General features: G+C 62.7%; 2 protein-coding genes across 11 annotated transcripts; one reads left to right on the top strand and one right to left on the bottom strand.

Annotated features, from left to right (window-relative positions):
* The first annotated feature begins 1,071 nt into the window (after positions 1 to 1,071).
* GNB2 (G protein subunit beta 2) lies at positions 1,072 to 5,693 on the top strand. The gene is made up of 10 exons (XM_077313573.1): positions 1,072 to 1,314; positions 2,436 to 2,547; positions 3,171 to 3,209; positions 3,303 to 3,409; positions 3,761 to 3,824; positions 4,120 to 4,282; positions 4,366 to 4,432; positions 4,508 to 4,709; positions 4,855 to 5,071; positions 5,384 to 5,693. The coding sequence occupies exons 2-10, from the start codon at positions 2,491 to 2,493 to the stop codon at positions 5,488 to 5,490; spliced, it is 1,023 nt and encodes a 340-aa protein (XP_077169688.1). The 5' UTR covers positions 1,072 to 1,314; positions 2,436 to 2,490; the 3' UTR covers positions 5,491 to 5,693.
* Positions 5,694 to 7,600: 1,907 nt separating this feature from the next.
* On the bottom strand, positions 7,601 to 25,469 carry GIGYF1 (GRB10 interacting GYF protein 1). 10 transcript variants are annotated; one of them, XR_013227080.1, is made up of 29 exons: positions 25,335 to 25,469; positions 22,130 to 22,358; positions 21,749 to 21,822; positions 21,504 to 21,589; positions 20,825 to 20,954; positions 20,490 to 20,585; positions 20,283 to 20,394; positions 20,080 to 20,191; positions 19,926 to 19,978; positions 19,623 to 19,820; positions 19,281 to 19,510; positions 18,859 to 19,030; positions 18,574 to 18,768; positions 18,184 to 18,347; positions 17,570 to 17,729; positions 17,168 to 17,478; positions 16,634 to 16,734; positions 16,382 to 16,492; positions 15,977 to 16,077; positions 15,499 to 15,581; positions 15,310 to 15,405; positions 14,897 to 15,025; positions 14,634 to 14,795; positions 14,184 to 14,359; positions 13,790 to 13,944; positions 13,372 to 13,535; positions 12,781 to 12,922; positions 11,345 to 12,653; positions 7,601 to 10,941 (listed from the first exon to the last, which is right to left on the bottom strand). XR_013227080.1 is itself a non-coding variant. In XM_077315481.1 (28 exons), exons 4-28 carry the CDS (start codon positions 21,536 to 21,538, stop codon positions 12,601 to 12,603), a joined length of 3,441 nt encoding a protein of 1,146 aa, XP_077171596.1. In that variant the 5' UTR covers positions 21,539 to 21,589; positions 21,749 to 21,822; positions 22,130 to 22,358; positions 25,335 to 25,469; the 3' UTR covers positions 7,601 to 12,600. The 10 variants fall into 10 exon arrangements, 9 of the variants coding, with proteins under 9 accessions (XP_077171596.1, XP_077171598.1, XP_077171603.1 ...); XM_077315481.1 differs by having other exon boundaries at positions 7,601 to 12,653; XM_077315483.1 differs by having other exon boundaries at positions 7,601 to 12,653; positions 16,382 to 16,489.
* Positions 25,470 to 25,509: the final 40 nt, after the last annotated feature.

The following is a 25,509-nucleotide window of genomic DNA, read 5'->3' as shown; positions in this document are numbered from 1 at the left end:
TCACCTGGAGGTGGCAGCACCTTCCCCCTCTCGAGTGGCCGAGCAGAGCTGCTCTTCTCCTTCCTTTCCTAGAGAGCAGGGGGCTCCGAGGCCAAGTCTGGCTGGCCACACCCGTCCCACCCCCCCCAAGCGGGAAGCGCCCCATGTGCAAAGGGACAGGCTTCTGCTGGACCGCTAGGCCCCGTGGTTGCCAGGCAACAGGGCTCCAGGTGAGGAAGGGGCCGTCTGCAACACTGTTGCTGGAGAGGCTCCCAGTGAAACCAGTGAGGCCCAGTTCAGAGCCACCCACTTGGCAGTGGAGTCAGAGGGACGGAGTGTCCCTGCTGTGCTCCCATCAGCATCACCAGAAAACCGATTGGGGGAGGGGGAACGGCCAGGAAAGAGGGGGGGGAAGGCCGCATTTATTTTCAGACCCCCCCCATTGCAAATGCAGCCTGAGCCCATGGGTGGGGGGGGGCAGAATCCATCCTGTCACCCTCAAAGCTGAAGCCAGAATTGCCACGCTGACCGGTGCTGGCAGGCTCTGGTCTGGATTGTGGGTCTGCTTCCCCAATCCTCCACCCCCCCTCCCATGTAGCCAGCTGGGTGACCTTGGGCCAGTCCCAGTTCTCCCTGAGCTCTCTTAGGCTCACCTCCCGCACAGGGAGCCCGTCGTAGGGAGGAAGGGAAGGCAACCGATGGATCCTCAGCCGCTCTGAGGCGCCTTCGGGTTCTTTCCCTCTTTTTCTTAACTCAAGGCCAGCCCGTGATGTGGTCTGGGATTCAGAGGTTGACTGCTTCTGCATACGGAGGCTCCCTTTAACCACCACGGCGGGGCGCCGCGGACGGGCCTCTCTGGTGTGGATTCCGCGCCCTCCCCTTCCCGGCCAGCCCTTCCTCCCCCTGCCAGGGACGCCGGCAAGAAAAGGCCGGCGGACGCCCTCGAGCTGCACCGGTTGGCCGCCAGCCTGCCGCGCAGACCCCGGGCGCAGGGGGGGCGGGACTTGAGGGTCACGTGCGCCCCGCCCCGCCCCTCCCCCCGCGCGGCGTCCATGGTATCTCCCGCGCCCCCTCCTTCCCCCGCGGAGTGGCTTCGCCCGCGGCCGGCTCTGGGCTCTGGGCGCGGCCGGGGTCCGAGGCGGGCCGCATCACCGCGGCCGGGCGGGGCGGGATCGCTCCGCGCAGGGCGAGTGAAGTTCCGGCCCCGCCTCGCGCCCGGAGCCGCCGCCGCAGCAGGAAGAGGCGACGCGCAGGATCCCTCCGCCCCTGGACCCGCGGCGGAAACGAGTCCCCGCCCTCCCCCCTCCCTCCCCCACCCGCGCCAGGCGGCGGCAGGTAGGCCGGCAGCGCCCCTCCCCCCTCCGGGTTGCCCCCCCGGGTCCCGCAGGGGGAGGGGGAGGGGCCACGTGGAGCGCTCGGGCCCGGCCGGCGGCCTTGCAGCGGGGGGGGGGGGGCTCCGGCCTCCTGCGCGGGCGGGGGTCGTGTCCGGCCGGGCAGCCTGAAGAGAGGAAGGCGGGGCGGGGTGGGGGGGTCTGTGCGCCCCCTCCCCTTCCCTCCCCCTCCGCTTTGGCCTCTTCCCAGAAGCTTCCGGGGTCTGCATTTGCCCCTTCACGTCGCCAAGGCAACGGGCGCGCGGGGGAGGGAGGGGGGGAGGGCGCGTGCATGTGGGGGACCTGGTTGCCGTAGCAACGCACGGAGCCCTCCCCCCGGCGCAGGGGGCTTGGGTGATTGCGGGGTCGTGGCCCCGCCGGAAACTCCCCCCCTCCCCCCGGCCAGGCGGGGCTCCTCTGCAGGGCAAGTCGCGGGGGGGCGCATGGGGGGCGGGGAGCCCCATTGCCGCGCATGGGGGGTGAGGGAGGGTGAGAGGGAGGCGGGGGGCCGGGTGCCCCCCCCAGCGCCGGGGAAACTTGCGGCGTGACCTTGGACCGGTGACCCCCCCCCCCGGCTGGCCGTCCTGGCAGGCTGTTGTGAGGGTGAAGCAGCAGAGGCAGGCGGGGAAGGGGGAGAAGCTGGTTGCAGGGGGGGGGCTGGATTTCTGCTGTCAGCCCCCCCCCTGGTTTTTCCAAGGCATCCTTCGTCCTCCACCAAAGAAGGGATGGGGGAATCGTGATCTTTACCATCCATCCATCCATTGTTAAAATGTTGCCTAATTCTACCCAAGAGGGGGGTGGGGGTGTGACCAGAAGCTCTGCCCCACCCCTGCCGAGGGGACTGGGCCTTCCGTTGGGGGGGGGGAGCGGCCTCTTCCTGCTGCAGAACCGGTGCCTTGTCCCCCAAAGTCTTCAAAGCTCTGGGGTGGGGGGGGGAGTGGGACTTGAGTTCCCTGGCCACCCCCTTTAGAAAGCGGGCTGGTGTGGAGTGGAATGGCAGAGGGGGCCCCACCCACATGGGTCAGATCTGTGGCTGCTGCGCTCTGTGGCCAACAGAGCAAGGCTCATCCTTTCCCCTCCCCCCAGGATTGTGGGCAGCTGCGTGGGGCTGCAGGCCAAGCCCCCCACGCCGGCGTCTGCCATGAGTGAGCTGGAGCAGTTGAGACAGGAGGTGGAGCAGCTCCGGAACCAGATTAGGGTGAGCGGAGTGGGGGCGGGGCAGGGGGGGGTAACAACCTGGAGACCTCCAGCTTTCTCCCACTGTGCCGTCTTTGGGTTCTTGAGCAAGCATCTTTTCAGGGCTGCAGGAGAAAAAAGGAGATGCTACGTTAAGCACTTGGGATGGGGGGGCGCCCCAATGACTCTCCCCCCCCTCCGCCGTAGCTGTTTACAAGGCCAGGGTTCTGGCTTCTGCAGGGCTGGAGGGGTGGGCATGCCAGGCGAGGGGCGGACGAAGGGCTTGCTTATTGAAACTGTGTCCCAGGCGCCTCTCTTCCCGGCAGAGCTGAAGGCAGCATAAATAAATATAACATAAATAATAAAGAGTGTACAGAAACACATCAACACTCCCCAAGTCCACAATTTAGGACTCCTGGTAAAAGCAGCCAAATGTGGCCCTACATAAAACCACCTTTGACAGCGAGGAAGGGAGGTTGTGGGGCTGACCCGAAAAGGCCCTTCCTCAGCTTTTGAATGGGGGGGGGGCTCTTCCGCTGCTCTTAATTCCCTGGCGGGGCCATGTGGGGACATGAGCGGCCTGGAGCCCAGGTTGCTGCTCAGCTGCAGGGTGTGGCTGACACGCCTCCTCCTCTCCTCCCGCAGGACGCCAGAAAAGCATGTGGCGATTCCACGTTGACGCAGGTGAGTCTGGGGGAAGGGCAGGAAGGGGCTTTGGGACGTGGCTTTCCGCTCCCTCTCCCGCAAACCTCCTTCATTCTTCCTTTTCCCTCCCAGATCACCGCTGGCCTCGACCCAGTGGGCCGGATCCAGATGCGGACGAGGCGCACGCTCCGGGGCCACCTGGCAAAAATCTACGCCATGCACTGGGGGACAGACTCCAGGTAGGGGGTTCTCTGGCCCGGGAGGCAGAAGAGCAGGTGGGCTGGGGAGACCAACTGGGGGGCATTGGGGGTCACGTGGAAGTCACCAGTGGTCCCACAGAGAGTCAGGCTGCCTGGCTGAGTCACCTCTGCCCAGCGAAGGAAACCTGTCTCCCAGCGCCGCTTCCCAAAGAGGTGTACGTTGGAGGTGACCCTGGGACCCCTTCTGTGTGGTCTCCTTCCTTCCGGAGTAGCCCCACTTTTCCCCGGGAGAGAAGGATGCCCTTCCGCCTGCCCCGGAATGTCCTGTGGGCAAAGGGGGCCCTTCCCCATGGAGTGGCCCCTGAGGGCCTGTGTGGTGTCTCCCTGCAGGCTGCTCGTGAGTGCCTCCCAAGATGGCAAGCTGATAATATGGGACAGCTACACCACAAATAAGGTACGAGGAGGGGGAGGCAGGCTGGTGGATCTGGGGGGAAAGGGGAATCTTCATTTCCCCCACCCCACCCCCCTCACCAGCAAGGACCCAAAGTGGCTGACATAGTTCTCCTCCATGTTATCCTCACAACAACCCTGTGGGGTGGGACTGGCTGAGAATCGGTGACTAACCTAGGTTTCCCCAGCGAGCTTCCAAGGTTGAAGAGGGATTTGAATACTGGTCTGCCGCTCTGACTGATCCCTCCCCCCCCCGGCTCTTCACGGACCCCTCCCTCCCCTGTTCTGCCTTGCTTCAGGTTCACGCGATCCCGCTGAGGTCGTCTTGGGTCATGACCTGTGCCTACGCGCCGTCCGGAAATTACGTGGCTTGCGGGGGCCTTGACAACATCTGCTCCATCTACAGTCTCAAAACCCGGGAGGGGAACGTCCGCGTCAGTCGGGAGCTGCCAGGCCACACAGGTGAGGAACCAGCCCCCCCCCTTCCAGGGACGGTGGGCAGCCAACCCCATTTCTCCTGAGCAGCAGTTCCGCTTCCTCTCCAGGGTATCTTTCCTGCTGCCGGTTCCTTAGCGACAACCAGATCCTCACTAGCTCTGGAGACACCACCTGGTGAGTTGCGGCTCTTTTTTTTGGGGGGGGGGCACAAAGACCTCTGGTGACCCCCTGCCCCTCCCCACTCCCCAGTGCTCTCTGGGACATTGAAACCGGCCAGCAGACCACGGCGTTCACGGGCCACAGCGGAGACGTCATGTCCTTGTCCCTGGCCCCCGACATGCGCACCTTTGTCTCGGGCGCCTGCGACGCGTCCATCAAGCTCTGGGACATCCGGGACAGCCTGTGCCGGCAGACCTTCACGGGCCACGAGTCGGACATAAACGCCGTCTGTGTGAGTGGAGGGGAGTCCCTGTCCCCTTCTGGGGTGGGCCCCGTGAATGGGCGGGGGGGGGAGGAAGGGAGGGAGTGCTCCGGAGGGCGTGGCAGGCACGGTGGGGCGGGGCCAGTGATGCTCCTCCCTCCCTCCCTCCCCCCAGTTCTTTCCCAGTGGAAGCGCGTTCACGACGGGCTCGGACGATGCCACCTGCCGCCTCTTTGACCTGCGTGCCGACCAGGAGCTGCTGATGTACTCCCACGACAACATCATCTGCGGCATCACCTCGGTGGCCTTCTCTCGGAGCGGCCGCCTGCTCCTGGCCGGCTACGACGACTTCAACTGCAACATCTGGGACTCCATGAAGGGGGACCGCGCAGGTGAGGCCCTCGGCCGCCTGGCTGCGGCTGGCCTCGGGGAGCTCTCGTTTCCTCCTGGAGGGGTGGCGGGAGGCGTCCGGGGCAAGGCAGAGCCCTGGAGGCACCTCAGGCTGCGCTGGGCTCCTCGGCCCGCCGGGGTCTGTCTGGCAGCAGCTCCTCAGGGCCTCCGGGAGACGACGGCCTTTCTGTCGCCTACCTCCGGGCTGGTCCTTCCCGGCCGCTCGCCGATGGCGGAAGGGGGACTGCGTGCCCTGCAGGTGGCGGCTCCTCCCGTCCCCGCCTCCCTCCCTGACCTGCTTTGCTTCCTCTCAGGGGTCCTGGCAGGCCACGACAACCGGGTCAGCTGCCTTGGCGTGACGGACGACGGCATGGCTGTAGCGACCGGCTCCTGGGACAGCTTCTTGAAAGTGTGGAACTGACCCTCCTCGGCCAGTCCGTCCGCGGGGCAGGAGAGGCGGGCCCTGTGGCCTTCACTCTTCTGCTGCTGAGCCCCACACCTTTCCCCTCTTCTGATTTACAAGCAAAACAAAACAAGCCCCGACCAAGCCAGCTTCTCTCTGGAAGCAGAAGGGGGTGGGAGTGGGGAAGAGTCAGCGGGGGGGGGGTTAAATTTCCCCCCCCTCTGCCCACCTGCCAGCCGCTTCTTGTGTTGAGGAGGCCTTTGGAGGACCCTGCCTCCCTCCTCTGGTCCCTGGCCATGTCCTGCCCCTCCTGTGTGCTTTGGGACTGGGGGAGCACTGGTGGGAGACGGTGACTCACCTGTAGCCCCACTCCTGTCACCCCCCCCCCTCAGGAAGGGGTTGTAGCGAGTGCTCCCCCCCCCCCCAGTCAGGTCCGTGTGTAACCTGTCAAAGGCAGAACCTCAGACCCTTCAGCGTTGCGTTTCCCTTTTGGAGAGGGGGGAGCGTGCAGCTGCTCTCCTCCCGTGCCAGAAGGGAAGCCCAGCTGGGGGTGGGGCCCTAGTGCAGCAGGACTAGGTTGGTGCCCCCTCCCCCTTTCCTGGACCCTTTTTCAAGGGGGGAGGGCAGGGGTCGGCCCTGCTGTTCAGCTGCTGCGCTGTGCCTTCACCCCACGGGCTGGCCGCCCTCTCGCTGAAGCAGGAACTTCTGCCCCCCCCTGGGCCAGGCAGCGCAGTGCCCTCCTCCTAGAAATGGTGTGTGTGTGGGGGGGTGGGAGCAAACCCTGGGGCCCAGGTCACCTTCAAGACGGGGAGGTGGCCATTTTATTGTTTGAAATGTCCACTGCATTTTGTCCTCCTGGAGCTCAAGGAGTCTTACATACACAATGAATAAAAGACCGAACTAAGATTTACCATCATGGCTCAGCATTGTGTCCATCAGAGGCCCAAGGAAAGCGTCCTGATCGGCTTTGAGGTAGGAGGGCTCTCCTTGCACCCCGCCCTGCAAGTCCTGGGCCAGAGGGGGCTTGTCAGGACAAAGCCAACCGCTCATAGTGTTGGAAGGAGCCACCTAGCCTCCTCTGCCCCCAGGCCTGGCCTGCAGCATCCCAGGATGGGGGGGGGCGGGGGGTGAGGAGGGGCCCCACCTTGCCTTTGGCTCTTGTCAGCAGCGAACGGGCTGTGCCTCAGAGGGTGGCTGGCTGAACCAAGGAGAGATGCAGCTGAAGGGGAGGTCAAAGGCTTTTTGCAGCCAGGGGGTGGGTGGGATTTGCCAAAGGATCAGGGCAGCTGGAGTCCCTGGACACATCCAGCCTCTCGGGATGGGGGCCCTTTGGAGACGGAAAAGGGGGCTGCCTGCAGGATCCCGCACTCGTGGCAGGGGGGGGGGGATGGGGCCCTGCTGGTCTGCAGCACCCTCTTCTTGCCCAGCGGGAGTCTTGGGGCTGACCTCAGGCAGGGTTAGGCGAGGACCTCTTTCCCGACAAGTATTCTGGGGGTGGTGTGATTGGAGCGGACCGCCGGCCATAGGATCAAGTGACCCCCCCCCATCCTGTCCAGCTCGCTGCCTCCCAGGGCTGCCCATTCCCTGCCCAATGAAAGACTAGAAGAAGAAATCAACCTCCAAGCCCAGCTGCTGCCCGTCTGCCTGCAAACTGGGACGCTATTTTCCGGTGAGGCCCCAAGAGAGGACAGGGGCAGCGGTACCATCCACGGGCACTGAGGAGTCTGCCCTCACCCGTGCAAAAGATCCAGTGCATCATTCTTGGCCAGAGGCCACAGTCCGGTAGGACGCTGAGAACCCAACAAAGTTTCCTTCATAGTTGATGGTGTGTGCGCACACAGCAGCTCTTGCCTGGGCTGTACAGGTGTAGCCAGTGTGGTGTCCTGGGACAGCTTCTAATCTGGAAGTCTTGCTCCTCCATCTGCAGCCAGCTGGGGGGGGGGGAGGGGGCCTTGGGCCAGTCCCAGTTCTCTCAGCCCCGCCCCCCCCGCCTCACAGTTTGTCTGCTGTGGGAAGAGGAAGGGAGGCGATGGGAAGCCCCCTGGAGACCCCTCCAGGGAATGAAAAGCAGGGGCCTTCTGTCCTTGTAGACCCTCCCAATCCCACTCAAAAAGAGAGGCAAGCCTGCTTCACAAACCATCTAAACTTTTATTTCCTTGCAAACTAGTGGGGGGGGGGGGAGGAGCAGGAGGCTAATTACAGGATACGCGTGAGAAAAATACCATACAGACAGGGGGAGAGATTTGGCATCTTATACCTAGGGCTATACACATACCATATTGAAAGCTGAACAGTTCCTACATATTTTGGAAGAGAAGCGAGCAAAGAGAGGCGCAATATCTACAGCAGAGACCAGCCTGCCCCTCACGGGGCAGGAGCAGAATCTCAACAGTCCTGTGCCCCACTGGAGCCAGGGAGGAGGCAGGCAGGCAGGCAGGCAGCCCCTTTTGCAGCTGGGGGCAAACGCGACCCAGGGTCCGGGTCCAGTTTCCGAGGCGGCTGGCCGCTCAGGGCTCCTCCCGTAAGCCTAAGGGGGATGCGGCGGCTCCGGCCGCCCCGGCGCTGCCTTGCTCGTTCCGGGGAGTCCTGCAGGCAGCCTGCCCCCCCCAGCCTGGAGAGGGGGGAGCTTGGGCCCCCTCTGCTGAAGTCTGTGGGGAGGCGGCAGGTCCAGCCGCTCTTTCGCCCCAGCCTCCAAGGGCTGCCTGTTTGCACCAGAAAACGGTGAAGTCTGTAAACATGTTTCCACTCTCAGGAGGAGCCGGGAGTCCAAGTTCTCTGCGGCCGCTTCCGGGCCTCCCCGTTCACAGTTTCTTGTAATACTCCAGGGAAGGGGCTCGTCTCTGTGCGGACGGACGGACGCCGACGGCAGGGGGAGGTAGATGCGCTTCTAGCCCGGCCTGGCAGAGGACGGCTAGAAGGTGGGAATCGGACAGAAGCCTCACCCAGCCCGGGTGGGAAGGGGACAGCCCCCTCCCGAGGGTGGAGCAGGTGGGCCCTGCCGACACCGGTGGCCCTGCCTCAGGGCAGCCCTCGCACAGCCCAGCCAGCAGCAGTGGTCCCAAGCCCACCCCCGCCCTGGCTTCCTTCCACATCGATGGCCGTTGCAAAGGAACACCCCCCTTTCCCAAAAACACAGCATGGCCCATGGCAGAAGGGAGAGCCCCCCACCGGACATGCCCCCAGCCGCCCTGCTCCAACGCCTCTCCCTCATCGTAATGACCACAAAGGATCTCCCCCACCCAAAGCGACAGGTCTACAATTTAAGGCATCAGGAAAATCTAAGAACAAAACCCACAAAACAGTCACTAGTTTGGGAACACGCGTGAGACAGAGAGAGGGGCTTGGAACGGATCCCACCCGTCCCCCGCCAGGGAGTCCAGCATCAGCACAAGCCCACTGCAGGAGGACGGGGGGGGGAAGGGGTGGCCCCCAAAGTGAGCAGCGCCGCCCTCCTGCCTCCCACCAGCTGCACAGCACTTGCCTGCCCCCCCAGGCAGCTCTGCCCAAGCCTCGTCCCTTTAAACACAGAGACCCTCCCCCCTCCCCCCCTCCCTCCGGGCCAGGACCGGTGGAGCCCACCCCATTTTACATTCATCGTCACATTCCAAATGGTTGCAACCAAGAAAAAACAAAACAAAATCAAAACAGTCCTACAGAACGACAACAACCCCCCCCCCCTTTGATGCAAAGGCGTCCTGCTGAAGGAGACATGGGCACCAAAAGACACCCCCCCCCCACAAGGAGGGCCGGGCTGCCCCAGCAGTCGAAGGTAGAAGGGTTTGCGGGCAGGGCTACCCTTCTGCCACAGGGTGGGCTGCCTGCATCCCCCTGGAGGTGCCCCCTCCCCAGGAGCATTCTCTGCAAACCAGGGCAGCTGCAAGCCAAAGCCGCGCCAGGTGCTACAACAAATGCCCACTGAAATGTGGTTTTTTTTCTTATTGCTAGGCATTTAGAAATAATACTGGGGGGGGGAGCATATGTTAAAGGTCTTCTCCCTCCCAACGCCCCTCCCCTCGGAATCTCTCTTATAAAAAACTGATAAGGCAAAAGCTGCACGCAGAGCCCTCCCCCCACTAGCCTGGAGGTGGGAGACCTCAGAGTACAAGGGGGGGCGAGGGAGTCCCCAACTGAAAAGAACCCAAATCCCAGGGCTGCACATGGAAAGATGGAAGGGCCCCCCTTCCAGAGCTGCGGGGGTCTGCCTCCAGCCAGGGGAGGGGAGCCACATGCCACCCCTCCCTCCGCCCGACCACGATGGGGAGCCCCAAAGGGCCGCAGCCTCTGCAGAAGGAGCTCTCTCTTGTAAACTTTGCCCGTACCTTGATAAAGTCTTAGGATTATTTCTGCTCACATGCATGCCCCTCACCCCGAGTTTTGGTGCAAAGAAAATAAAACGGGGTGGGGGGAATATGGCAGAAGGGTGGAGGGAATAACGCCCCCCCCCCCGGCCCTTTTCACGACCCAAAAGAACGATGGGTCAAAAGGGCCAACGAACAAAAAGAAAGAAGAAAACAGCCCTCGGACAGAAGCCGGCTGGGAGGCAGCGTTCCCAAATACATTCTTGCTGCAGTGTCCAGGGGGGGAGGAGAGCGATCGGCACCTGCCTCCAAGATGGCAGCCCTGTCGCGGCTCCCACAAACACTGCTGGACGCGGAAAAGAGGGTCTCCCCCCAGCAGGAGACAGATGCCTGCAACACTGGCTCCAGGACTCAGCCCTGGCCATCTGCAGCAGGGTGACTGGGGGGGGGGGGCACTCTCTGGCACAGCCTCCGCAAGGTCTTCTCAGTGGACCAATACTGACCAAAAGGGGCAGGAGGGACAGGAAGCCAAAGACTCCCGCCCCCCCCAGGAGGTGTCAGGCAGCCAGGCAGCTGTCTTTGGGGTGGGGGGGCAGGCAGACACATTGGGGGCAGATCCCCCCATTCCCTTCAAGGCCTCATCCTGCCTTGTAACACAGTAACCATTAAAACATCACAGTATCAATTACAAGGACTATCAAAATGATATAGAAAATAACGTCACAGCTCCATGGGCCTCCATGCAGAAGCCTGTGGGGTCTTCTGGAAGTGGACATTACAAGAAACCGAGGGGGGGGGGGAGGGACAAGAAGCCAACACACATATCAGGCAGCCTCTACCAGTTTGGTCATGAACGCAAAAATGGGATTCAGGTTGGGTTTTTTTTGCTCAAAAGCTGCACTTGATCGAGGCTTCTTTTTGCCACTGGAGGGAGGCGGGACGGGGCTCCGGCTGCTTCCAAGTCCTTCCTGCAGTCGAGGGGTCGCAACGAAGCAGCATTCACAGCGACTCAAACGGGCCAGCAAGGCGGGATCCGGGGGCTCCTCAGATGCTGGCCCTGCAGGCGGCCACGACGCCACACGGCTTCTTCCACCACCTTCACGTGGGAAGAGGAGGGGCCACGGCCTGGATCCTTGCAGCCCACTTTTTTCCACTTCTGGACAACTTCATACTGGGGAGGGGGAGGGGGGTGATTGACTTCCAATGCCACACATCCTCACCCCCGCAAAAAACAGACTCAAGAGGACCTTGCATGCAACTCTGCCCCCCCCCCACAATGGGACTCCTTGTGGATTGTAAACAAAAAGAGAGATTCCTTGTGAGCAACCCCCCCCCACCTAATTCAAGCAAAATCATAAGAAGGTTCTCTGCCAGGGTTTTCTAGATACACCCCCACCTGCACACAAAAGCATACTGGGAACACCTCCCCAAAACTGGGCGGGGTGGGGTGCGAGGATTCAAAACGACTCCAGAGCCCCAATGCAAACCAAAGCCAATGAATGTCCCCCCGCGTGCCCCCATGCTCTCCGGGGGCACCAACCCTGCCAGGTGGCCCTCTGCCCCGCAGTACTTGCCCCTTCTTGCCAGAGACCACAGAGTGGGGGTGGAGAGGGGGCTCCGACGCTGCCCAAGTCAGATACATTCATTTCTGCTCCGAGGGTGTGGACAGGCCGGGGCAGCCTGCGGTCAAGAGTCCTGCCGAAGGCCGCCTCCCCCCTGCAGGAACTTCTCGTCCAACTGATTCTTGTCTGTATCCAGATTCCCCCCCTCAAATAAAAACAGGGGGTTGGTGGGGAAGGAGAAAGAGAGGCAGTAAAAAAAGTCACACCACTCGGAAGCTTAGAAAAAGTGCAACTTGTCCACGCAAACAGAGGAGATCTTTGCCCCCAAAAAAGGCTTTGGGTGTGCGCTTCAGGTGTGTGTGGGGGGGTTGCCAGCCTGGTAGCCGAGGGAGGATCTTGGTGGGAGTGGCTATAAAAGGGGCGGAGCCTTGCAAGATTCCAGGAAGAAGCTGCCAAGAGGAATCCGGGACCAGCCTGTCAGCAAACCCGCTTCGTTGTTAGTGTAAATTTGTTTTTTTGTAGACGATTTTTCTTCTTGTTAGACAAACAGAAACATCCATCCATGACGCAGGGAGAAAAAACAAGAACAAAAAGGGACACCAAAAACAAAACAAAAAAACCAGGGTAGGCATTTTTGTGCAATTTTTTAAAAAAAGGAAAAAGTCTCATATAAAATGGCCTCTTTGTAAGAGAAAATATACTGTGCGGGGGTCTCTGAACAGTATTTACACCCAAGAAGGTACACAATTATCCAAAGGAGAAAAGAAAAAAGGTTTTTTCTAAGTGCATTTCTTCAAGTTTTTTTTTGTCTTATAAATCTTTTTTTATATCAATCCTTTGTGAAATTGCCATTCACATTTTAAACTTATCCCCATGTGAAAAATAAGTGTTTTCTTTTAAAGATAAACTTTTTTTGTAGGTTTTCATGTTTTTTTAAAAAAAAATCTTTCAGAATCTCAAAAAAACTTGTATTTTTTTGAATCGGTAACAAGTCACTGTAAAAAAAAGTCTTGCTAAAGTGCATGGCAGAAAAAGGTTTTTGTTTGTTTGTTCATTAAGGTGCTTCGTCAAGAAAGAAGAAGTGCTCCACATCCTCCTTGTCCAGCCAGCTGGCCGCTCCTGCTCCGTTCCCTGCCCGGGGGGCTGCGGAGGGCCCCAGGCCATCTCTCCTGCAGTGCATTTTCACCCCCAACCGAAACAGGTGAAATCAAGGCAGCAGTGGCAGAGAGGAGACCGAGAGAGGGGTTCCTATTGCTGGGGGCAGGGGGTCAGTAGTCCTCTACTGGTTCCAGTTCCCCCGCAGAGCCATGAAGGGCATAGCCTGGAGGAGAAGATGGGGCACATCAGTTAGGGGGCCCACGCCCGCCCACCAGGCCAGCAGGCACAGCCCTCCCTGCCCAGCCCTGGGCCACGCCCGCTGGCAGCCCCTGCTCCTCCCGCCCTCTAACCCAGGATGCTGGGATCAGCGTGGAGCATCATCGGGCGCCTCTTGATCTTCGCGGCTTGGCTGTTCTCGAACGATGGCTGCTTGGGATGGTGGTTGGATTGGAACAGGGACTGCAGGCTGCTGGAGTTCAGCCAGGGGGCTTCCTGGGGAGGGGCAAGGAAGGAGATCTGGCTGCGTCACAAAAAAAGGGAGCCGGCCGGGGAGCAGATGCCCCTTGGCCCAGCAGGGGGCTCCGGAAGCAGCTCGCCCCCAGGTGGAAGGGTTCCCTCCAGAGGAAACAGGACAGCGAGGCTCAGGGCGGAATTCATACCCAGGGGGACCCTCATGGGAGAAAGCCAGCCAAGCGGCAGGTGGGCTTCCTTTCAAAGCCCTGCGGAGCCAGAACAGCTCAAATCCCACTCATGACAAGGTGAAAAGCAGAGTGAACCCAAAACTGCAAGACACCCTCCTGGACAGGGGCTGAGGGGTCAGGGAAGGCTTACTGCCCACAGAGGACAGAACTAGCAACACCGGCCCAGCAGAGGGCAAAGGAACGGACCAGGAGGAGTGAGGAAAGAACCGGCCCCGCCGAGGGGCCCCCTGCCCTACCCACCTGCTGCTGCTGCCGCTGCTGATTGGCTCTCTGCTTGGCACGACGCTCTAGGAACTGCTTCGCGAACTCTTTGGCTTCCACGGTGTCCCCCAGGTAGGAGCGGATGCAGTCATGGACATCGTAAGGGGACTCCACCTCCTTCAGGAACGCCACCACGGTGGGCACTGGGGAGGCAGAGGGGGGAGGCACACGGGTCAGACCAGCTTCCCACCGGCCCTGCAATCCCCAGGGGAGCGGGCGGGCAAAGCCGCCGGCCCTCCCACCAAAGCCGGGGGTGGGATCTTTCTGTGCAAGGAGTTTAACTGGCTGGCTGAGTGTGGCTTCTGGTCCTTCTAGCTCCCCACAAGTCCAGTTCCCAAGTCCCCCCCCCCCCCATCCAGGGGTCTAGCTCCCCACGGGCCTGCCGCCGGGCCCCTACCATCAAGGCTGCTGGAGGTATTGAGGGCATGGAGCATCTGTTCACACCACTGCGTGAAGCCGTCCTGGGGCTTGTGGATTCCCTGAAGCAGCTTCAGGAGCTTCTCCTCCTCGTCTGTCTTCTTCCTGCTCTGCCGGCAAGAGCTGTACGTGTCCCTGAGCCGAGAGGAGGGCATCGGGCCAAGGTGAACTCAGGACGGGGCCCGAGACCGACTCAGCCCCTGGCTCCAGGGAGATCCAGACGGGCAAGCAGCTCCACAGGGCCTCCGACAGAAGCCACGCCCATCGCCTGCTTCCCGGTCCTTCCAGCAGGAGATGCAGCCAGGGATCGCGCCCGCCAAGCGGAGGCTCTACCACTGAGCTGCAGCCCCTCCACACCCCCCCCCTCGACTCACCCCAGGGAAGGGCTGCTGCGGCTGTTCTTCAAGCCGAGGCTGCGGGCGAGGGGGGCGGCGGTCTTCATGCTCTCCTCCCAGAGGCTGATGGAGCCGCTCTTCTCGTGACCGCCCCAGAGCGGACTGGAGTCCACTCCCCACTGAGAGGGCAGGCTGCTGAGGCTGTGCCCCCCGTGCTGCCGAAAGAGAGGAGGAGGAGAGGGAGGGAGCCTGCAAGGGCTGCACCATCTCGCCCACAGGCCGTCTGGGCTTGGCAGAACTTGGGCCAACCATCCTCCCCGTGCCTCAGACGGACGCCTCCCTCCCCTCTTAGAGGCAGGAAGGGCCACCCCGGTGCGAGGGCCTCCAGGAGAGCCAGGGCAGGGCTGGGAAGGGAAGCCGCAGTGCTGGGGGGTGACGAGGGAGCCCTGCACGAGTCCTTCCTGGGGCAGGGCTGCGGGGTCTACTCACGGCTCTCTGTTGGGCCCGCTGCTGCTTCTGCAGGTGCCGCTCCGTCTCCTGCTGCAGCTCCAGCAAGGCCTTCATGGAGACGTTCTGCTTGGCCAGACCTCCCCAAAGAGGATGCGAATTCTGCTGCTGTAGGAGTTTCAGCAGCAGCTCCTGCTGGCGACACTAGAGGGCAACAGTGGGAACAGCTGTGAGGCCAAGCCCTCCTTCCCCTCTGGGGGCAAGCGCAGCCCCCCCACCACCACCAACACACACACCAGGCTCACCTCTTCCCGGAGCTCCCGGCAGGCCCGCGCATCTCCAAGCTTCTGGATGTCAGCCATGCTCAAGCTGTTCTGGGCAGAGGTGCTGCTCACCGACTGCTGGCCCCAGGAGGAGGAGGAGGAGGATGGCAGCTGTGGGCACAAAGCAGGGAGGGAGGGAGGGAGGGAGGAAGGAAGGGTCAGGACAGGCAGCACGAGGGGGGCCCTGGCCTTTCCGGGCTGCCACCAAGGGCTCCATGAAAGCAGGAATGGCAGTGGGGGGAGGGGAGGGGAGGGGAGGGGGGGCTTCTTCCCAGCAAGTTCGCTGAGGACCACTGATGATGGGGTCACATCCTGGTTTGGGCCTCAGCTGCCCCAGAGCCAACGGATCCTCCCTGTGGGGCCAAAGGCAAAAGACGCCCCGGGCCCTCCCTTGCCTGCTTGCGCCTGTACAGCTCCTCTTCCTCCCGGCGCCGTTTGCGCTCGTCTTCCTCACGCTTGGCTCTGAGCTCCGCCCCTCTGCGCTCTTGCAGCTGGGGGGGGGGGAGAAGAGCATGTCTGTCTGTCTGGGCCCAGCTGGGGCAGCCCCCCCGCCCCCTCTGCCCCCCCCCGTCCCCAGTACTCACTTTCTGCTGCAGCTGAAGTTGCTCTAAGGTTGGACCCTGAGTTGAAGAACTGATGGGCATGTCCCATAAGCTGGCCTCGCCACCTGAAAAGCCCCAGAGGAGACCTCAGCCCCTCTCTCCAGGCCCCCCCCAGGCCCACTCTTGCCTTGGACCCGGGGAGAGCTCAGCGGGGTCTCACACAAGCCGAGGCCAAGCAGAGCCCCGCAGCCGCCTCCCCAGGGAAATGGCGGCTAACCTTTCCAGCCGTGAGCCCCGGGGCCCCCCTCACAGGACCCCAACGCTGCTTCTCTGTTTCTCAACGCTAAAGGATCCCGGACCAGGATCCTGACAGGCGGCTTCTGACTATTCCCATTTCACACAGGGCTGAGAAGGGACTGGAAACCACCAGAAACGCAGGCGAGGAAGCCTCTCCCGCTGATGGCCACGCCCAGGAGTCCCCGGAACCCCTCCCCCCTCCCTCCCCGTCGCCCAACGGGACCTGCTTGTGATGAGGCTGAGGTATGCGTGTCCCACAGGGACCCGGTGTCTGGCACAGATATCGATCGGTTCATCGAAGGAATCATCCCCTGCTCCCCGGCCCTGCAAGAGGAAGACAACCGTGAGACCCTGTCGCTCACCCTCCCGCCCCGCGGCTCCCGAGGGCCTGGCTTCGGCACCAAGCCCCGGTTCCTTCAGCTCGCAGCCCTGCAGGAGAACCGGGGCACATCCCCCACTGGGCCCAGAGGCGGTGGGCTTAACCAGAGGTAAACTGCAGCACATTTTCAGGGCCCGTCTGAAGCGAGCCGGACGCCAGTGGTGTCCCCCCTTGGAAGTCTGCAATGGGCAGCACGGGCAAGAAGGCCTCGGGGGGGGGGGAAGGGGGGGCACATCCCTTCGGCCTCACCTTGGCTTGAGAGCCTGCAGCTGCTGCAGGAAGGTGGCCAGCTGCTGCTGAGTCAGATCCCCCGTGGCCGCCTTCTGCTGGAGGGCACACTGGGCATACTGCTGCTGCCTACTGGGAGGGAAAGAGAAACCGTAGGCGGGCCCATCCAGCAGGCCCTCGTCTTCCTCCCCACCAGTTTGGAGCAGGTGCCTCGGCAGAGGCTCCAGCCCTGCTGCATCCCTCGCTGCCCCCCCCGTCCCCCCCCCTGCATACCTGTTGGCCAGCTGGAGTAGCTGCTGGTGCTGGAGCTGCTGGTAGAGGGTGGCGGCTGCCAGCTCCTGCTGCTTCTTCAGGCGCTCCTGGTCCATGTTTCCCTGGCAAGCAGGAGGGAGAGAAGGGGGCACACGTGATCCCGATGACCAGCCCAGCCTGGTGGTGGGGCATGACCAAGAGCCCTCCCAGGGGGCCAGGGGGGGAGCCCAGGCAGACATCACACAGAGCAGCAGAAAGCCCCCAAGCCACAAGGAACGGAAGCAGACCAGCGGGGAGGGGAGGGGGGGCTCCCAAGGAAGGGCTCACAGACCTGAGGTATACCCTCACCCCCACCCCCACCCCCGGGCTGGAGCGGCACCCAGAGGTGATCCCCACCCACAGCCTGCCTCCCCTGCCATCAGAAAGGGAGGGAGTGGGAGAGAAGCACCCTCTGCAGGGGTGACGGGTGGGTGGGGGACGGGAGGATCTCCGTGCTGGACACGCAGCCAAGCCCCTGCCCGCCCTCCCCCCACATGGCGACAGACAGTGGCGCACCTCACGTGTCACATCCTGCTTCAGCGCTGCTCCAAAGGGGCGCTTGTGGTGCGGGCGCAGGTGGGCCAGCCCCGGCTTTGCCTGCTCTGGTGCCCGTCCCTCTCCAAGCACCTTCAGCACCCCCGCGGCCCTCTCCCTCCTCACCAGTAATGGGGGTGGTGACGGGCCTGGAGCAAAAGGCACTCTTCCCCACATCTTTATGACTTCGCCCAGGGGCTGGAAGCCCTCATCACAGCCTCGCTTCACCAGGAGGGACATGGTGAAGTAGCCGGCCTGGAACCACTCGGCCATCTCTTGGGTGGTGAAGGGGCCTGGGGGGGAGGAGGAGCAGAAGGGGCCGGTCACCGGAGGCCTGCTCAGCCCCTCGCCCTCGCCCCCCCCCGGCCAAGCCAGCCGGCTCACCTTGGATCTCCCCTTGGGGGTCCTTGTAGAACCACTTCATGGCGGCCTCGTGAGAGAGGGGCAGCGCGGCGGCAGTGTTGCGGTGGTCCCCGGCGGCCTGAGCGAAGTGCTCTTCCTCCAGGGAGCTGTCCTGCAGCGAAGCGACCATCTTCTCGGCTTCCTGCAGGCGACAAGGAAAAGGAAAGGGAGGGGAGCTTTGCCAAACTGGCCCCAAAGAGTCCTGGACAGGAATGGACCAAGATGGGAGGCAGAAGCTCAGCTCTTCACTGGCACCGCTGGGACCAGAAGCAGCCGCACGGCTCCCCCCCAGCCCTCTCTCTCTTTGCAATTTATGCTGGAAACATCTTTGTTTCTAAATGCCTTAAATATGCCAGATCCTGCAATTTTATTTGCTAAAATCCCCCACATCTCTGCATTTAAAGATCGGCAGTGCAGGAGATTTAACGTCACGTATTACGTAACCATCAATGTTTCCTGAAGCCCAGGAAATACCAGCAGGGCTTCTGCCTTCCCACAAGCTTCCCACCGACCTTCCCTTCCCAGTGAGCCACAAAGGAGGACAGCCAGGCAGGGAGGGCCCCAGGGAGGGCCCCTCCGGACCCCGCCCAGCCCACCTGCTGCAGGTGCTTCATTCCGTCCTCGTCCTCGTTGTCCCCAACTGTGAATTCCGGAGCAGCAGCAGTGGAGGAAGAGGTGGCAGCAGCAGCAGCAGCAGCGGAGGCGGTGGAGAGCATGGCAGGGACGCCCCGAGTCGGGTGGCTGCGGATGCCTGGAGCCCCTGGGGACACAGGCGGGAGCGGGAGAGGGGTCAGCCCCACGGCTCATCGCTGGCAGCCCCAGGCCTCTACGAGGGCCACGCAGGAGGCTTCGGGACAGGGAGCGCCCAGGAAGCCCCTCTCTGCCCCCCTCAAAACCATGAAGACCAAAATCCCCCCCCTTCCTACCCAGCAGCCTTCACATGACCGGGGGGGGGAGGGAGTTCAGACACCCTCTGTGGCACCTACCATTGGTTGTTTCCGCATCTTTGATGCAGCCAGGGACTGGTGCCAACCCCTCCCCCTTGGAGGCGGCCCCTGGCACGGCGCTCTCACATTCACCAACGGGGGCAGCATCAGCTGCAGTGGAAAAAGGGGTGCCGGGGTGCCACGGAGCCCCGGGAGAGACCTTCTCGTCAGGCACCTGCTGTAGCTCCATCCGCTCTAAGAGAGAGGCAGAGCGCCCATCAGCCGACCTCTCCGGCCCCCCCAATGACCTCTCTTGGGCCCTGCCTCCCTCCTGCAGCCTCATACCTCTCTCAGCCCCCTCCTTGACCATGGGGGCCACAGGGCCCTTGCTGCTCTCTCCCCGTTCGCCATCCTTCGCCTCCCTCTGGCCCTCCTCTTCCTCCTCCTCCTCGTCCTCCTCTTGCAAGGGAAGGAAGCTCAGCTCCTGGTCCTCCGGAACGGGCTCTTTGGGGTTCTTCTGCAGATTTGGGCAGGACAGACAGACAGACAGACGGATGACCTGAAGGTTGCAAGTCAAGCTAAGCGCAGCACATTCCGGCACAGAGCGGCTGACTGCCCCAGACCTCTGCGGAGGAGAAGAAGCCGCAGAGGCCGCCCCCAAAGGAAGAAGAGGAGCTGCAGAGGGGCCTTGAGGGATTCCCGCTTTGCGTGCCGGGAGCCAGCCCCTGCCGGAGGAAGGAGGGCAACTCCCCCCCACACACACACACCTTGAGGGGCATGAAGGCCCCCGAGGAGTCAAAGGTCCCCATCTCCTCCTCTTCGTCCTCCAGGCACCACTCGGGCAGCCCGTCCTTCTCATCCTCAAAGCTGTCGCTGTTGTGCCGATGCCGACGCCCACCCCGGGGCTCGTCCTCACGGTCCCGGAAGTCGAAGTCAAACTTCCGCCGCCGTCCTTCTCCACCGTGCTCTCGCCAACCGGCCGACCGAGGCCCTCCGTCTGCAAAGGAGGGGGGAGGTCAGCCCGGCCCGGCCCAGCCGAGTCCGGCCGCCCCTGCCACACAAGCGGACCTGCTCCCCCCCCCCCAGCCACAGGCGCCAGGGCCCCTTACCGGGGCTGGCTGACCGCCAACGCTCGCTCTCCCGCCGGGCTCCTCCGCTCTGCCGCCAGCTGCCCCCTGCGCCCACGGTGGCCGTGGCACTCTCCTCCTCGCCCTCGTGCTCCTCGCGCAGCGTGCGCCAGTTGTCGCTGTCCGACCGGGCAAAGTCCTTGCGGCCTGGGGGTGCCCCCTCTTCAAATGGGGCCCGAGCTAAGAGCGAGTGGTCAGCAGGGAAGACCAGTCAGACTTCTCCTCCGAAAGCCCCAGAGCTGCCAGCTGGGCAAGCCCTCCCCGGCCCGGCCCGCCCCTGCACACCTTCCACAGTACCTCCTTCCCGGCGGATGGGCTTCTCGAACCGCCGCTCCCCACTGCAGAAGAGAAGAGAAGAGAAGGGGCAGGGGGGTTCAGAGCAGGAAGTGGGCGGCAGATGCCCCCGGTGGCCCCTCGGGAGCTCCACCCCCACACTCACCGGTCGTCCCAGCTCTGGCTGCGGTGGATCTCCCGGCCACTGCCACGACCAAAGGCTCCTTCTGTCTCCTCCAGGCTTCTTTGGTAAAAGCTGCTTTCGCCCCGGCCCCGGCCTGTGGAACAGAGGAGGCGTCCCTAAGCAAAAGGCCCCCAGTCTGCAGGGGGGGCTCCCCTGGGCAAACGGCCCCCATCCCGTCTCTGTACCTCGGCTCCGTGCGCTACCTCGTCCGCGGGAGACGCCGGCTGGGGCGGCTCCGCCCCCCTTCCCCATCAGCCTCAGCACGGCAACACTGTTCACAGACATGGAGAAATTCCTCTGGAAAGGAGGGAAAGGCAGAAGCCCGATGAAGTGGGGGGAGCCCCCGCAGGCCGCCCCTCCAGCCCTGCCAGGCAGGCCGAGTCCACACTCACCTGCTCTTCCTCGGTGAACGGTACCAACGCCAGCGGCTGCAGGGGATCGTCCTGAAGAACCGCAGAGAACTCTTTATCTTGGATTTCCTCTGGGACCTGCCCAAGTGGGGCAAGGAAGATGCCATCAGGGGCTGGGGGGCAGAAGTCCCTCGCTCCTCCCCCCTCACCAGCACAAGCCTCCCCCTTCCCAAGCTTTGGGGGTGGGAGGAGGCCTCCAACCAGGCGGCTGGCGAAATCCGCAGGGGGCACTCCTCACGTCCCCTCTGGGCCCCTGTCGAAGCAAGTGCAGAAGGGAGGTGTGTGCGTGGGGGGGGGGGCCCAGGGCCAGCACTTGCCTTGTTGTCCTTGACGTAAAGTGCTAACATCTCTTCCCGCCCGTATCGATACTCGGCTAGTTTGTACTTTGGCATGGCAGGCGAAGGTGGCGGGGAAGTGACGCTCCCACCGCCCGAGAGCGCACGGAGCCTATGGGATGGAAGGGGGCCGGAGTTCATGGGCTGGCCACGGGAGCCCACCCCCATCCACAGCCGAAAGAAGCAAAGTGCTCCTCCTCACCCAATAGGCTTTATGGGCAGATGAAAGGAGACCATCTTTACTCAACAAGAGCTTCCGAGGTGGAGGAGGCAGCCAAGCTCACGAGCACAGGCAGCTTATGAGGGAGCAGCCCCTCAACAGCTGCCAGCCCCAGCAACTAAAGGGGGCCTCCACTACCCAGTCTGGGCCTCCGTGCCACTCGCTTAGCCCTCCAGGGAAGCTCGTGGAAGCAGGGTGGACGAGGCGGCCCGCTGGCCCGGCCCAGCCGATCTATGGAAGCAGTGGCCAGTGAGACCCCAGGAGCCACAGAAAGGACAGCTGCCCAACCTTAAAGGACACCGGAGCCAGCAGAACCGTCACAGGGACCTCTTCTCAGAGGCATGATCCCACCTCTCACAGCGCTGCTGGGAGCCAGAAGCCCTCAGACCAATCCCCTCCCCACAGCTGCCCAGGGCCCGACAGACGCATCTGCACACGCACCACTCTGGCCCAAAATTCAGTGCCTCAGCTGCCATCCTGCTCCTCCTTGGTGGCACTCTCTTGCTTGCTGCTCTTCTGCAACGACCCTGGAGAAAGAGCAGTGGTCAACCAGAGCAAAGGAGGAAACCAGACCCACAGACTCTGGAGGAGGCACACCCAGGAGGTCCTAGCAGGCAGCCTCTGGAGCTAGCAGGGCAGGGACAGAAGGCCTGAGGCCAAGACCATCTTTAAAACGTGCTGCCCACCTATTTCGTGCCCTCAAGAATCAGCACCCAGAATCGCTCTTCCTAGTTGGGGACCAGCGTCAACAGCAGGAAACCTGCAAGAAGAGAACGGAAAGTGACACGGCTTGCCTCTCATGGGGGGGAGAGGGAGGAAAGGGGCCCCGAGGCGGCCAGACGATGGACCAGCAGCTGTCTGCTCTGCTTCTCAGGCTTGGGCACAGCCAGGCCCAGAGAGGGATACGTGGGGCCAGGAAGGACGCTCACCCTGGGGCCTGCTGGCAGACATGTTCCCTCCAGAGCCAGTTCTCCAGGAATAAGGGGGAAGAAGCAAGGGGCCAAACAGGGCCGCAGAGTTCAGAGAAGAGGCCGGGCCACCCCGAGGAAGGAGGGAGAGTCACTCACCTTGAGGGCAGCCCCTCACAACGCCCTGCTCCCTCTCAAGCTGCCGAGGAGGCTGCTGCCGGGGGTGGGAGAGGCGGAAAAGAATGGCGGGCAGCAGAGGAAGGACGAGTCAACCCCCAACACATGTGCCTGGGGGAGGCTGCTCCCGGAGCCCGCTGTGTCCCAAGGCAGCAGGCAGCCTCCCGGAACAACCCACAACAGAGCCGGGCTCAGTTCCAGCGGAGAAACTCTGGAAGAGACAAGACAGGAGTTTAAGTCCCAGGATCCAGCCCTGCCTGGAGGGGCAACTCCCCTCCCAGCTACCTTCGGCCTCGATCCGCTCAGCCCAGATATGCCAGTCAACATGGGGAAGGGTGGGCGCTTTTGACTGTATGCAGCAGCCTCTCCCCTCGATCCCCGTCTTGCTCCCCCCGGCACAGTTATGGGAAACACCAACCAATCCAACTCTAGGAGTTCAAAGGCATGAAAGACTTCCTGGGCAGCGGCCCTGTCCTGCCAACGGTGCCCAGCGAAGACCAGGCTACCCCCAGCACCACCATCTGCCCTTCATCATGACGGATCCCCATCTGGAGAGGAGGCTCGCCTCCTGAGTGCAAGTGGCCACGGTTCAAGCCGGGAGGCTGGCTGCCGTTTGTGGGCTTCCCTCGCGGTGCTCAGATGGAGAGACTCAGCCTCGGGTCCAGGCAGCCCTCAGCGAAGAAATCACCCTTGCAGGCACAGGCCAGGCACTCCCTGCAGTCTCAGTCTAAGGCCTGGGCCAGCCGGAGGCTCGCTATTTATCTCCAGTGAGGATCTAAAGAGCAGTCCCGCTCATTTTGCCTTCAGAACAGCCCTGCAAGACGGAGGGTGGGTGAGAGACTGGCCCAGCAGTTCCTGGGAAGCTTCTAGGGCCAAGGGGGAACTATCTGACCTGGGTCTTGCGGCTCAGGCAGACCCCCCACACCAGTTGGAGGAAGGGACCCGCAGGCTCCTTGGGAAGAAAAACAGAGGATCGAGCGTGGTTCAGGAGTCAGTCTTGGACCCAGGTTCAAATCCCCACTTTGCTACAGACACCGGCTGGATGACCCTGGGCTAGCTAAGAACCAAAAGGCTAAAGATGTTCAGATCTAAGGGGCCGGAAATGCTACGTCTTAATATACAACAAACTCTCTCACTGCAAGCAGGCAACAGATTATTCTCTTAATAAAATTTTGTTGGTCTTAAAGGTGACGCTGGACTCAAGCCATATATAGCGTGAAGGTTGCCCAGGACAGAACTCAACATGTGTTTATTGCAACTGAACTAAGAACACTTCTGGGCCCAGGATAATGGCCTCTAGGCTGAATGTGAGCAGGCATTTATGTCAAACACAGAAGACCTGACGTGACCCTGACCACGCACATTTTGGCCAAACGTCAGGGGCCAAGCACAGTCAAAAGGACGCTATCGTCCTGTGTCTTGCCCGACACCCATGATTTCTACGGCACACCACACCCAGCCCTGAGACCTTCACCGCCCCACAAGGCAGCCCCTCCCCCTGCAGCGGCCGCTGTGCCAAGGCGGCACGGTCCTTCCCCGCCCGGAAAACGAGCAAACCAGGTGAAGGAGAGAGATCCTCAGCTGGGCTCCCGAGCAGTCGCAGCAAACGGGACAGCAGCCACGGGCCAAAGGCAAGGAGCTCCACGAGAACAGCCCCATCAGTCTGCTGCTGTAAGCGCCTCAGCTTTAAAATATGTCGCTCAACAAGAACACCAACAATTGCAGGACTGAAGACCACCAGTCAACACGACACCTGAGCAGCAGGCCCAGCTGACTCGATAAGCGCTCCCCGTTTCCCTGCCGTCCGGGTCAACTACCTCAAACGCGCAACACTCAAGCAGCCACGGCCCGGCCAGCCCTTCAAGCCACAAGAACTCTACAAGGGACGCAAGTTATAGATAAGCGAGTCAGTTTCTGGGTTGGCAACTGCTGGAAGGAGCTGGAAAAAACGATGTCCTGCTAAGCAAACCGAAGTTTCACGCTGGCAATTAACGTAGAAAGATTCTTCGGGCTTGGACCGATATTGGAATTGCCTGGGAAAGGGGTTCAGGATCTCCCCACAGATGGAAACGGCAAGTCCAACCAATAGGTGGGGGCACTGATGACAGGCACCAGGCCTCAAGCCGGGGTCAGGACCGAGGCTGCCAGGCACCCGTACCACGGCAGGGCAATGGCCAGCATGGATGAGGGCGTCCGCCTATTTGGCAGGTCTCTCCTCTGCCCCCCGGGAGGGCTGGTGGGACAAACACGAGGCTGCCTCTTACTGAATCCGGCCACTGGTCCGCCAAAGTCCGTCTCGCCTACGGCTCTTTAGAGTGTCAGCCTGAGGCCTTTCCCATCACCTCCTGCCTGGGCCTTTCCAACTGGACGTCCTGCATGCCAAGCAGCCAGAGCCTCTCCCCTGACCTTTGGTGGTCTGAACTGGCAGTCGTGAGGCACAGGAGGAGACAACCGGTGAAGGACCAGCCTTCTGTTCACGGGGCTTTTTTGCAACTGAGCCTCCCTGCCCCATTGCCAGCAGTCAAGGGGCAAAGGCAGGTGCTCCTAGCTGACATGGTGGTGGGGGGGGGGGGGCAGGAGGACAGTGGCCTCAAGCTGCAGCCAGCCCAGGAGGGCTTCCCAGGCAAGCTTAGCTTCCGAGACCCGATGAGACTGGGGTGGTCGTGGCCAGGAGGAAATCCGCCTGCCCCCAGCCAGCCAGCCAGCAGCCCCATGGCCGGCCGCACCCCTGGTCCGGGCAGGAGCCCCGCAGAGACGCGCCGAGCCAGACGCGGGGCCAAGGGCAGCAGGCCCGGCTGGCGGATGGCCCCGGCTGCTCGAAGCCAGCTCCAGGCAGCCCATCTAGCGGCCTCCCCCTCTCCGCCCGCGGGACCCCTCCCGGCCCCCCCAGCGCCGAGCATGGATCGGGCCCGTTCTCTGGGAAGGGCAGCCCAAGGGAGCCCCCGCGCCGACGCCGCTGCAGCGAGACCAGCCCCCCCCCCCCGCCCAAGGGCCCAAGGGCTGCGGAGGCCGCCGCGCAGGGAGGGGGAGGGGCGGGGGAGGGGGCGTCTCTCCCGCGCGCGGCCCGGGCCCCTCCCCCTCGCGGCCCCGGGGCCCGGTTACTTGGCGACGGAGGGGGCGGGGCCCCGGGGGAGGGGCGGGGCCTGGGTGCCCGTGGCGACGGGCCGCCCTCCCGCGCGCCTCTTACCGGCTGCCCCGGGCGGGGGGGAGGAGGGGGGGCCGGGAGGGGGGCGCAGCGGCGTCCGCGTCTCTCGCTCCTTCCTCCTCTCGCCGCTTGTTTGTGTTTGTATCCAAGATGGCCGCCCTCCTCCCGGTCACGTGACGCGGACGGCCAGAACGGAGAAGGGAAATCACGTGTCAAG

The sequence above is a fragment of the Paroedura picta genome, chromosome 16 (genome assembly GCF_049243985.1).
Source record: "Paroedura picta isolate Pp20150507F chromosome 16, Ppicta_v3.0, whole genome shotgun sequence".
NCBI lineage: Eukaryota > Metazoa > Chordata > Lepidosauria > Squamata > Gekkonidae > Paroedura > Paroedura picta.
The sequence above is the reverse complement of the archived record's forward strand: the minus strand, read 5'-3'. Positions and strand labels throughout refer to the sequence as shown.